Raw genomic sequence first — 13,127 nt, 5'->3', positions numbered from 1 at the left:
AGTATTGAATCATCTATGAATCAATCAAGCGTTCAGTTTTTCCGAGGGCTTTTCGGTTCGAACAAACCAAGACGACGTCTTTCAGTTCTTGTTCCATGGTTGATTGAGAGGAGCTTTGCCCTTCCTCTGTGCCGCCATGTCCAGTCTATCCCACAAGCCATTCAGACTTAGACCATCGAAAATAGACGCGTGACAATGCCGAATGCTTTTGCCTAACTAGTTTTTCGCTTTTCTCTTTCCGGTTGGTGGAAAACCGTTGAATGAGGTGAGGTTGGTCAGTCGATGAAACGACATTTTTTTTGCTCTCAAAGGTTATTTCCCATTAAATTGATACTTTTGAAATCATAAATTCAACATATTCGCAACTTTCACAGTATCAAAAATAACCCACTTTGAACCAATCAAACGCCCTTAAACGGTACTTCAGTGATTGGCGCACGCCAAACGCCGGGGCTCGCCATTTGTGAGGCTGGGCTGTCCAAACCGAACTGAATGGGATCGTCAATAAAACTTTAATTGATCGATTTGAGCGCGTATTCAAGCGTGGATGACATTTTTTTACATGTTCGGAATGCACCGTACTGGATGTGAGGCATCGAGGGGTCCACCAATTTATTTTTCAAAATATTAGTTTGAGCTCGTTTTAAAACAACTTAAAAAAAATCTGTTTTTTTATTCTTTAAGAAAAAATAGAAATGAACTCCTCGAAACCGATTACTGTCAACTAAAAAGTGTATATGTGTGAACCCGCAAAGGAAAAAAAATCGTTTCTATCATTTGTTCAATTTATTTACATTCAATTTAAATTTAACAACCTCATCCTATCGGGTTGCAATCACTGTCCCTACTCATTCCCTCCACTGCTCCTGCTGATGTGGACATTTCGTCTGATTTTGCAATCTGTGTCGACCCAATTTTTTTTTGCTCATTCGCTCGAGCTCCCCTGGAATCCACTACCGGGATGTACTCAGCTTAAATCAATTTTAAATCAGTTAAATTTCGTGCACCAACAACCGCGCCCAACCTGTGGAGTTGGGGGGCGGGAGTTCAGGTCCCAAATCTGCTAGTGTTGAACTTTTTGTTGTTATTTCTGGTGAAAATTAAATTACAACCTGATCAACGCGACCGCTCCAGATTTGGACGGCACGCGCCACAAATAGATAGAGGGGTTTGTTTTTATTTTTTTGCTATTCTTCCTACTGTGAATAAGCCAACTCAATGACTTCATCAGGGCGAGAAATTTGATCTAGGTGGAATGATTTTGGGATACCTAATTTTAAAAATTTCATTTTAATTCATGTTTGATTTAAGATGGAAATATTTCAACCAAATTCAAAATTCTTTTTTAGCTGGGTTAAACTGCAATTAAAAAATCTTTAAGTGCTCGAAGATCTGCCAATCAAAATTAAAATAAAAATTCCTCGCCAGCGCAATTTTTTTAATACTTTTAATTTTTTCCGCCATTTTGAGCATAATGTGTTCTGCATAAATCTTAACTTCATTTGTTTTTTTTATTTTCATTATTTTAATCAATTAAATTTACACGCATTTATATTTTTTAATTTAAATATTGTGAGATTTTTTAAAAATATTAATTTTTTTTTTAGATTTTTCGAGTATTTTTCAATTTATTGTATTTTTTATACAAACGTAAACATTCAGTATTAAGAAAATTAGTTCGAAACATGACCAAAGCTGGTAATTTTTATTTCAAAACAATTGCAAATTTATACAGTCATGCCACGGCTTACCACCGCGTATGGGGGATGCAAACCTGAGACGTGCATAACCGAGGTACAGAGCTTATGGGATTTTGGCTATATGGGAGACCTTTGCTATAATCCTATAGAAAATCATCAAAACATTTAAAAAAATATCATTTTTTAGAATCGGGATGACTTCTTTTATCCACCGCAATTATAAATAACATGAACATTTTCACAAATATACCTATTTTTCTTGTATTTTGAAAATGCAATTCTCTCGAAAAAATACTCAAAGCTGTTGATTGTGTTGTATGGGTATCAAGTGATCGAGATTTTTTCATACATTTACATTATAACACACAGAAAATACTCAGATATTTCACAAAACTACGTATTTTGTGAAAAATACTAAAAATTTCAGTTTCTCGGAAAATGGGTATCAAATGATCGGATATACATCCGAAAGTAATAACACAGTTTTTTGAAAATATTCAAAATTTTCACAAAACTTCATACCTTTGAAAAAATACTCATCCATTTAATATTTTTGTTTAATTTTCAAAATTTTCGCAAAACTACGTTTATTCAAAAAATACAAAAAAATAAAGGTTTTTACAAAATGGGTATCAAAAGACAAGGATTATTTCATACATTTCGTTTGTAATTATATTATTTGTAACATACTAAAAATTTCACAAAATTACGTTTATTTGAAAAAAAAATACTACATAATTGGGATTTTTTTTTATATATTTAGATAAATTGAGTTTGATAGAACTCAAAATTGTCAAAGAAATTCGTACTTTTGAAAAATACTCAAACATTCAGTTTTTGTTATATAGGTATCATATAATTAGATTTTTGTCTGTTAAAACTGATATTTTTAGTTTTTTTACTACAATTTTTTGTATTTCTTTTCGAAAATACGTAGATTTGTGATTTTTTGCATTTCTCAACAAATATTATAATTATCGAAATGTATGAAGAATCCCGATAATTTGAAACCAAAATTGCAAAAAAAATTAAGTATTTTTTCAAAAATGCGTAGTTTAGTGAAGAATTTGAGTATTTCTCAAAAAATTTTATTACTATCGAAAGGTATGAATAAATACTGATCATTTGATACGTATATTGTAAAAAACTTAATTTTCAATTATTTTTCTGAAAATACGTAGTTTTGTAATAAGAAATTGATTTTTCAAGTGATCTGTAGCGTTTTCGCAGTAAATGTGACGAAAAGCAAACGATTTTATATAAGACTAAAATTCTTCAAAACTCACTTTAAATGAAAAAAACATCTCGAACCTTCTTTAACCGAAACGTTAAAAAATTGCAGCGATAGCCCATAAGGTAATTTTAAATTTAAACATTTATTATTAAATTTTAATTTTATATTTTTGCAATTTCGCAGTCGTCAAAATATTGCACAAAATTGTACAACAAAAAATCATAAGTTTGGTTAGTTGACAATTTTTAGGTGTAAATTAACATCCAAAAGTTTTTTTTTTCAAATTCATGAATAATAAATTGATCTACAGAAAACAAAATCATAACAGAAATTTCACCAGTTTCTGATGAAAAAAAATATTTTTTGTCTGACACAATGTCGGTCTTAAAGAAATTTTTTTTGTAGTTTTATTTAAAAAAATGTGTAATTTTGGAAGGTTGAATATTACTTCTTTTATGATGTTATTTAACCTTGATTTAGATGGAAAAGGATACATCACACCAGCAAAGATGTAAAATTACACATTTTGTGTGGCATAATTACACATTTTTTCTGACATAAAAGATGTACCCCTTCCCAGATATAATGTTACCATGATTTTTTTAACTGTGTAATGTGTTGACCCATTTTTAGGGAAAAAATAAATTAATAAAATAGATAACTTTCCTTAAACTATTTAGCTCATTTGAATTTTACCAAAAAAAATACTTGAACTTTACTCTCCACTTACATTAATTTTTCAATAAAGTTTAAATGATTGTCTGATAAAGCCATTTTAGTTTTTAAAAAACCGTGTCCAGTAAGATAATACAAGTTCTAAAATCAAGAAACCAAATTTCTAGCTTGTATTCTAACAAATAAAACCATTTATAAATTATTAAAGCAAAACACATAGTAAAAAGTTTTATTTTCGATATTGTAAATTTTGATTTTTTGTAGCCATGTGCATTGATTTTTAATCAGGGTATGACAACAATTTATTTCTCTATTTCTTTTTGAGAAAGGAGATAAAAAATAAATTTTAAAGATATTTAGTTTCATTTTTAAAATCTTGAATAACACAATAACTTTTTTAAACTTGGGAAACATCTCTACTAATCCAACGCAATTTTATTTTTAAAAAATCATCAAACTGATTGAATTTACATTTTGATTCGAGTTATTTCAGCTGTCGTCACGTTGAGCTTTTCCCCACCCGCAAACCAGGTCTAATCCGGATGAAAAATTTATTTTTCAGTTTGTAGAGCTATAAAAGCAGCACGCACCCAAAAATATTTTAGGAACATCGAATTAAAGCAAAGTCAAAGAGCCCACCAAAGTTTTGGCTGTGCCTACTTGTCAACCCTGGCCACCATAAAGTGATGGCATTTTTCGCGCTCATTTAAAGTTGCGTCAAATTTCATCCGATTTTTTTTCTACACCGCCGCGCGTGGGAATCGTCTTCACTTTTCGGTGAGATAACACACTTAATAACGAGAAATGGTCCAGTGCGAAGCCTGTTTGATTGAAGCTAATTGGTTCAATCTCAACCGCCTCTCTCGTATTAGCTAATATCCGAACATAAAAGCATAAAATTAGCATCGAAAAGCAGTTTGCCCTTTAAAGCTACAGTCCTACAATGAAGGGTAAAAGTTAATTATAAATGCTAGCTTAGTCCACAATAGTTGATTACACACAGCCAAGCAAATGGTTCAAATTTGGAAAAAGGCAGGAAAAATAAGCGCCAAACGAAAGGTGTGTACACGCGAATCATCGTCGTTGGATTGCTTCAACGTGCATGAAAATTAAATCAGTTTACAAAAAAGTGGAAAAGTGAACAACTGAGGAAGAGGAGAAGGAAACGAGTCGAAAACATAAACCCAAGTGTGTACGCGATTTAATCGGTGTGTGAGCAAATCAGAGTAACGATTTCATTTTCTACTCCCTACAAAACCCAACAAAAAAGAGAAGCAAAAAAAAACACTCAAAAACGAAACTAGATAAACCACTTTTTCTTTCCCAGAGTTTGCCTTTGATGAGTCGGGAATTGAATTTTCGGTTTTGAAAGAGCGGTATGCCCGAGTCCTTGATGTGGTAGAATATCAACAGCAAAAAAAAAAAAAGAGAACTCAATTTAAGATTGGAATCTTTTTGGGGTGTCACAAGGGAACACTTTTCAACGCGGGACACTCACCTTTTTGGGAATGGCACCCTGCGGTGTCTGAGCAGGACATCCATCGTGGAGCTTTTCTTCGTTTTGATTCAACGTTGGCCCCCGAAACCTTACTTCACTGGGCGACTCACACTTTTGCTTTAGGTTTTTTTTTTTCGAGGCGAGAAAATGGGAAAAGGAGAACTCAGCGGTAATTGGAAGGGCAGATGAAATGTATCACCGGGATTTGGGGTTGGGAAAATGAGGCGGGAAAACACTCGCACAGATGGATGACAACTGGATTTCTTGTCAATTATGATGGCTTTACTTCGGAGCTGATGATGCTTCTTGGTGTTCTGAAAAAGGAGAAAAATACGGTAGATCAGATTTTTGTCATTTTTGAGCTTTTTGGACCAAATTGTTCCTTGGATCATACAGTTTCAGGAAAACCAATTATAGTTGGTAATTTGTTTAATACATTTCTTTTGAACACTTTGGAAAAAATCGTTTTTTTAAACTAATTTATTGGATAAAAAACAAATTTGTAATCGAAAAAAAATTCAACATCGTGCAACGTTTTGAGGCCATTGACTTTAAAAATCGTTTTTTATGACTTAACTTTTTTATCTTTAAAGCGCATGACCTAGCTTGACAATTTCTGATCACTTATTTCGAAAAGATCAAAGAATATGCTATAAATTTGCTTAAAAGAGATTGGAGAGGGGTCTAATAGTTGTGAGATACACACAGAAAAAAATCATGGTAATATTACATCTGGGAAGGGGTACATCGTCTATGTCAGAAAAAATGTGTAATTTTACCTCTGAAAATGTGTAATTTTACCACTTTTCTGTTGTAATGTCGCTTTTTCAGTCTAAATTGAGGTAAAATTACATCAACCTTCCAAAATAACACCTTCCAAATTTACACAATTTGTTATAGTGCACAGCAAAAAAAAAGTAGAATCCAGCCGTGTGCAAAAGGCCTGGGTGTAGAATAAGTTTATCATTATTATATGAAATTCTATGTAATATTACACCATGAAATATGTAGCAAATTAGTATGGGAAACCTACTTGACCGAAATGTCAAGCTAATATATGCGTTTATCCTAACCGTTCTTCATCGGTCTGATGTCCGAGCGGGCTAAGGCACCAGTCCTTACTGTTGGTGCTGGATTTGAATCTCGTCGGTTGCATTTTTTGGTGTTTACAAAAATTGTACATGTAATGTGTAATATTAAGTGTTTTTTTTTTTGACGAAAGTGATGTGCATGCTTTTGCATGCGATTTTACCGTCGCATTGTTTGCTGTTTGCAGCATCTGAACCAGCGATGGAATAATCATCATCAAAAGAAAATCTTTGGACGTTCATCAAGAGAAAAATGGCTCTCCTCTCTCGCGCACGAAAGATCGTTAAAAGGAATCTAAAGAATCTTGATTATTCGGCGGAACATCTTTTTCACTACTACACTTGCATGTGTAACGTCACAGGTCAAAAAATGAACTGTCACTTTTTGTAATTGGGCAAGGGTTCGTTCAAAAATTACGTTCATGAATAGGGGGAGGGGGGGGGTCTGAGGTTTGTGACAGCCCATGTTAAAGGTATAGGAAAAGTGCGTGACGGGGGGAGGGGGGGGTCTGAAATCCTGAAAATCTCTGGACGTAATATTTGAACAAACCCCAATGAGTGTAAACAAAGTAAAATAAATAGTTTTAAGTGATGCTAACAAGGAAAATCACAAAAAAATCATCCACAGATTGATTTTTTGGAGAAGTTCGGGAGCGATTTTCTTTTGCGTGATTTGCCTCCTCTCTCTTTCGCGGGTGAAAAAAGTTCGCAAGCGAAAATGATTTTTTTTTTGCAATTATTCCATCCCTAACCTGAACAAAATGCAATTATTGTAAACGAGATTTTCATGAACAAAAAGTCGGGCCACAATTGAATGGGGATTTTTTAGGACAAACTAATGATGCAAAATATTTTTTTGTTTTCAATTAATTGTTCCTACAAAGTTTTATCCATATCAAAGATACAGAAATTAAAATTTTAATAAATTTACGCATTCTTGGGAGGATTGCCCAATAGTTTAATTAATTCCATAAAAACCAATTAAAAAACCAAAAAAAAAAAGTGTGCCAGCATTTTAACCTTTGATTAACTTTGTTTGTTTGCGCTTTGCAGTGGGAGAGTGGTTTGTGGTTATTTTCTCCTTAATTTTATACTTGTAGGTAGATATTTCAGGTCAGTTTTTTATCAAAATACCTCAACAATAAGCTTTTGTAAGGAAAATGCAAACTTTATTTCAATTTTTTTCTTCTCCATTGAAATTTCACCAAGAATTCCGGGGACAAAAAAGATTATTTCTGTACATTGTGTGGCACTGTTATTCTTTTTATTATTTTGAATTTTTGGACTACACATCGAAAAAAAAGTGGATCATGTGGGAAATAAATATGATCATAAATTCATAGATATTTAACAAATTTTAACAGTTTCATAACCATAATAATAAACAGCGTATGTTGTGATACCTTGATTCAAAATTTTGAAAATTTAGCATAATCCATTGACACAAGTTTAGTTTCTTTTATTTCTACCAACCTTAATAATAAATAAAACTTTAAATAACCGTTATTATACATTGAGCATTTTGCAAAAAGTATATGAATTTAAAAATATAAGAATTGATTTTTATTTTAGAAAAAAAAACATCGTTTCAATTATTTTTCAAAGATTATGTCAATATAGGCTCAAAAAATCAGGGGACAAACCAAAATTGATGAAAATATTCAAAATTTCAATGAAATTAGACATTCAATCTACTGGAAACAATTTAAAATGCTTTTTTCAGCGTTGATAGTTCTTTGAGTAAAAAGCTGAAAAAATGAAGATTTGTCAAATTTCGATATACAGTACGGCAAAAAGCATTTTTATTTGCAAAAATTTTTTCGTCTAACTTTGATTTATTGATACCTAATGATTGAAAAACATCTGTACTGATATATAGAGCATGTTACAAAACCTTTTTCGTTGACATGTTGGAACCATCGCAAGTACTCTCAATTTTATTGTTTTTTTTTGCTTCGCTCCCCCTATACTTTGGTCAGAGACAAGGAACATATATTTTGAAAAATATTTGCTACGGCTATTAAAGCTTAAATAACAAGCCATAGTTTCAACACTATGTTTTAAATGCATTTAAAAAATGTAAGATTTGACGAAAACAAACATTTTAGCGAAAATAAACTATTTGCAATACCAAACATCGACAATTTTCAAAAAATTAAATGATTTTTAAATCAACCCAAACATGCTTGAACATTTTCTTAACGCAGGGGAATGCATTTTAAATTGATTTCAGCTGATTGCACTTAAATTTGTATTGAAATTTTGTTGTTTTCTTGAAGAGAAAAAAAAAAATGTTTTTGCATCCTGATTGAAGGGTGGGGCTGATGATAACTTTTAAATAAATTTTGTACCAACCTAATGTAAAATATAAAAAATCAATCAAAGTTTAAGGGCAGCGAATGACCAAGAAGGTTGATTCTGCCAGAAATAAATAAATAAACATTAACAGCAATTACAGTTTATGAAATTTTGAAAATTGAAATTAATTAAAAATAAACATGAAAAATACTAACCTTTTGATCACAAAATCCGTGAGCACGAAAAGCGCTCTTCAAACACAAACCAATTGATCAGCTTCACATAGCAAAATCAACACCACTTTCCGCTCAACGCCAAACTTTTTCAAACACTAATCCAGCAAAATCATGGCACTTTTGCGAGCACTTTTGATAGGCTCCCAGGCCCAGGATCACCAACGAAGGTAAATTCTCACCAAAAAAAAAAATCACTTTTTTTTCTTTTTTTTGTCACTTCGTGGGAACTGGCCGCTCACGTCTCACGTCTCAAATTGAATTTTCCCCCACAAACTTATTTTGGCCGTTTCGGTTCAATTTTTGGCCCACACCCCAATTTCTGTGACCGTGGGTGATGTTTGCCGATTTTTCTCACGAAATTACTTAAAATGTTGTAATTTGGCTTGCACTTGAAGTGCCTTACTGCTTGTGCAGTGGAAACATGACTCGAAAAACTTTTCGAAAAAAAAAAAACTTTTTTTTTCGCTACGCACAACCAGAACGCGAAACGTGCACGAAAACTTGGAAAAATAAAGCTGCACAAAGTTTCAACCGAAAACGACGAACGACGGGCTCGCGACGCGGCGCTTCTGCTGGCAGACCCCCAACTAATGGCATTAACGTTCGCGACTTAACTAAAACTGTTTACGGTAATTTCGTGTTATTTTTTTCTTCTGCAAACTCTGCTGGAGCCTATGCCGCTCAAACCTTCTGCCGGAGCCCACTCAGCTGAGCCGGTTCGATGGGGGAGAGCAAAGCTGAATGAAGAGAGAGAGAGAGAAACTGAAGAGAAACGGACCCCCTCTCCGCAAAGTGTGCGCGGCTCAATGCAACACAGTGGGAGGGATTAAAAAAAAAGGTCATAATTTGTGTTATCACGATCACAGAAATATTTCTCAGAAGAACCATTACTCAGTACTGTTCAAAATTAATAGTTCTTAAAATGTGTTGAACTAAATATTATTCAGGTAGGCAATTTAAAATAATGAGCATCACGGATTCACTTATTTCACTCTTGTTTTAAATCTTGTACCTTATCACTTTTAATGTATAAATTTATCAATTTAGCGAATTTCGTGGAAAAATCATACACCTTTCAGTAAAGCAAGTAAATCTTTCTCAGTACTCCCAGGTATTTGAAAAGCAGATTCAGTGTCAACTTTTACTGAACTAACGTAAACTTGTTGTAGTGTTAATGAGAATTATTTCATTATATATATATCAGGATTATACAATACAAAAATTTTGATATATAGACATAAGGGGTTTGCTTATAAACATCACGAGTTATCGCGATTTTAAGAAAAAAAGTTTTGAAAAAATTGATCGTCATCGATCATGGCCGTTCATGGTCACCCGCAACAGACACGGACGACGAAACAAAGAGAAACGCAAAAAGTAACTTTTTCAAAACTTTTTTTTCGTAAAATCTCGATAACTCGTGATGTTTATAAGCAAACCCCTTATGTCTGTATATCAACATTTTTGTAATTGTCTGCTCTACAACTTTGTAGAACATTGTTACACTCTAAAAAATAACCCTGCAAAGTTAGAAAAAACACGAAATTTTAAAATGAAAAATTTTGTTCTAAATGAAAAAATGAACCTTCTGGGTCAATGTAGATTCAAAAAGCACATTAAATTTCCCATAAAATGACATGTTCCAAATTTTTTTACAGTCAAGTAACGGAAAATGGGAGAATTTTTAAAACTTTTTTAGTGTTTTTTTCGATGAAAAATACGTTTTTTCGAATTCTGAGTACGCCATCAAATCGGGCGTCTAATTTTACATAAAAGTCCCTTTGACACCAAATTTCTATCTCATCACCGTTTCAGGCTGCAAATTATTGAAAAACACCTCTTTTTTCGCATGTTCAAAAATGGAAGGGGTCGTACCGCCCCTCCGTCACGAGATATAAAAAACGAACCTCGGAATCGTGATCAGGGACAAAAGTTACCCCTTAGGACAAAGTTTCACGCAAATCGAAAAGGGATCGGGGCAACTTTTCCCGATTTCGTGTGAGTTGGTAGAGAATTACCCATAATTATTTTCATTGTCATTGTTCCAACCTTATCCGATTTGAGCATGAGCATGAGCATGAGCATGGTTGACTGCCAATGAGCTGCTACTCCGTTATTGACAGATCAGCTGAAGTTAAACAATGAATCAAAAATGATCAGTGGGAGCCAACCATCCGTTCACTGTTTAACCCTGAAGACCCCGACTTTATTAGTCAATACCGGCGCCCTCCCAAGAAGCCTGCAGTTCAACGAAAAGAGGAATGTTAGTCCGATAGTTGAAGTTGCAGACTCATCAAGCACATAGTTTTTCGCTATATACTTGTTGATACCGCTTGAGACCGTTGAATCCACAGCATCTCCTTCAAGCATCACGTGATTAATTATTTTTTTGGGTTAGTGGGTTAGTGGGGCTTTTCGATGCCTCCCGAGTTACGACGCTATGGGGAGAACTTTCATAACAGACCCGTCGGCGAGCCTTCCGAGCAACGATGCTATGGGAAGGTCTTTCTGGTTAACACTCAAAAACACTCACACACAGTTATTTTGCTCCACTATTTACTCAACGATCCAAATTGTCAGTGCGTCTTTCGTCGCATGTTCAAAAATGGAAGGGGTCGTACCGCCCCTCCGTCACGAGATATAAAAAACGAACCTCGGAATCGTGATCAGGGACAAAAGTTACCCCTTAGGACAAAGTTTCACGCAAATCGAAAAGGGATCGGGGCAACTTTTCCCGATTTCGTGTGAGTTGGTAGAGAATTACCCATAATTATTTTCATTGTCATTGTTCCAACCTTATCCGATTTGAGCATGAGCATGAGCATGAGCATGGTTGACTGCCAATGAGCTGCTACTCCGTTATTGACAGATCAGCTGAAGTTAAACAATGAATCAAAAATGATCAGTGGGAGCCAACCATCCGTTCACTGTTTAACCCCTGAAGACCCCGACTTTATTAGTCAATACCGGCGCCCTCCCAAGAAGCCTGCAGTTCAACGAAAAAGAGGAATGTTAGTCCGATAGTTGAAGTTGCAGACTCATCAAGCACATAGTTTTTCGCTATATACTTGTTGATACCGCTTGAGACCGTTGAATCCACAGCATCTCCTTCAAGCATCACGTGATTAATTATTTTTTTGGGTTAGTGGGTTAGTGGGGCTTTTCGATGCCTCCCGAGTTACGACGCTATGGGGAGAACTTTCATAACAGACCCGTCGGCGAGCCTTCCGAGCAACGATGCTATGGGAAGGTCTTTCTGGTTAACACTCAAAAACACTCACACACAGTTATTTTGCTCCACTATTTACTCAACGATCCAAATTGTCAGTGCGTCTTTCGTTCATTATATAGAATTGGCTTTTTCACCGCAAAAAAATAAAACCTTAATCGAAAAATTTAAACACAATCCACCCGACGCCGTGCCTTCCGATCAACGATGATATAGGAAGGGCTTTGAAAATCACAAAAGAAATCACTTTTCACTCCGAATATTTTTTACGACCTGATGACGCTGCATTTTCAGAGGATAATCTTCTCCTCGCAGCACACAATACACGACCAAAATGCGAAACAAAAGGCACATACACAAAAAATCACTTTTAACTCCGAATATTTTTTACGACCACGCGCTCCCTTTGTCAATCATGCACTCATTGTTCCAACCTTATCCGATTTTCCGAAAAATTGTTACGTTCTGAAGATTAGATTTTTTCTGAAGAGTTGTTGCAAATGTTAAGGGGCAAATTTTGGTCTGGTTGAAAATTTGGGTGGTTGATGATTATTGCGTTAAAAAAATCAAACTGAATTCTTGAAAATATTTTTAAAACTTTTTTATCTTCTAGAAAGGGTTATGTTCTAGAGCAAAGTGAAAAATTGTTAAGTCTGTTTGGACTTTACGGTCAAAAGTTGCAGCCATTTTAGTGTAAAAGAGATGCAATTTTAAAAACTTAAAAATCTCGACCTAGTACTACACACGCTGAAAAACTCTCAGGAGTGTTTTTTTTTTCAAGGGAAACTGTATGAGACCACCCTAACGAAATTCTACAATCGCCCAACTACATGATTTTTCCATGTATTTTTGCTTAATCTGAATATGCCCTCAGAATTGAGCCTAAGCGATAAAGTGCTCGATTTTCGTTATGTTATTTCGCATGCTGAAAAAATCCAACTTAGTCCACATTTGTGACTGGTGCCATCCTCAACCGAAACCGAAAATATTTTTATTGTGAATTATCAAGGCTACGGTTCAAACAAGTGTTTATTTACATACATTTTGGGCTGGTTTGGAAGATCGTTCGAACTTTTTCTTATAAAAATGTCAAAGACCAGGTAGTGAAAAAGTGCACGAGATCTTTGGCGTTTATGGCACATTGTAGGGGATCTAACCTTTACAATGTG

At 34.3% G+C, this 13,127-nt stretch overlaps 1 protein-coding gene across 1 annotated transcript in view; it reads right to left on the bottom strand.

The window, feature by feature from the left end:
* The window catches only part of LOC6031031 (heparan sulfate 2-O-sulfotransferase pipe), a 283,006-nt gene extending 273,677 nt beyond the window's left edge, over window positions 1–9,329 (bottom strand). Inside the window, exons 1-2 of the mRNA XM_038264684.1 lie at window positions 8,709–9,329; window positions 5,108–5,421 (exon numbers count right to left, since the gene is read on the bottom strand). Coding sequence (XP_038120612.1) covers window positions 5,108–5,151 — 44 coding nt within the window. The 5' untranslated portion in view covers window positions 5,152–5,421; window positions 8,709–9,329. The remainder of the gene's footprint in view (window positions 1–5,107; window positions 5,422–8,708) is intronic.
* Between the last annotated feature and the right edge of the window lie 3,798 nt (window positions 9,330–13,127).

The sequence above is a fragment of the Culex quinquefasciatus genome, chromosome 3 (genome assembly GCF_015732765.1).
Source record: "Culex quinquefasciatus strain JHB chromosome 3, VPISU_Cqui_1.0_pri_paternal, whole genome shotgun sequence".
Lineage (NCBI taxonomy): Eukaryota > Metazoa > Arthropoda > Insecta > Diptera > Culicidae > Culex > Culex quinquefasciatus.
Note: the sequence above shows the minus strand (reverse complement) of the source record. Positions and strands in the feature narration are given on the sequence as shown.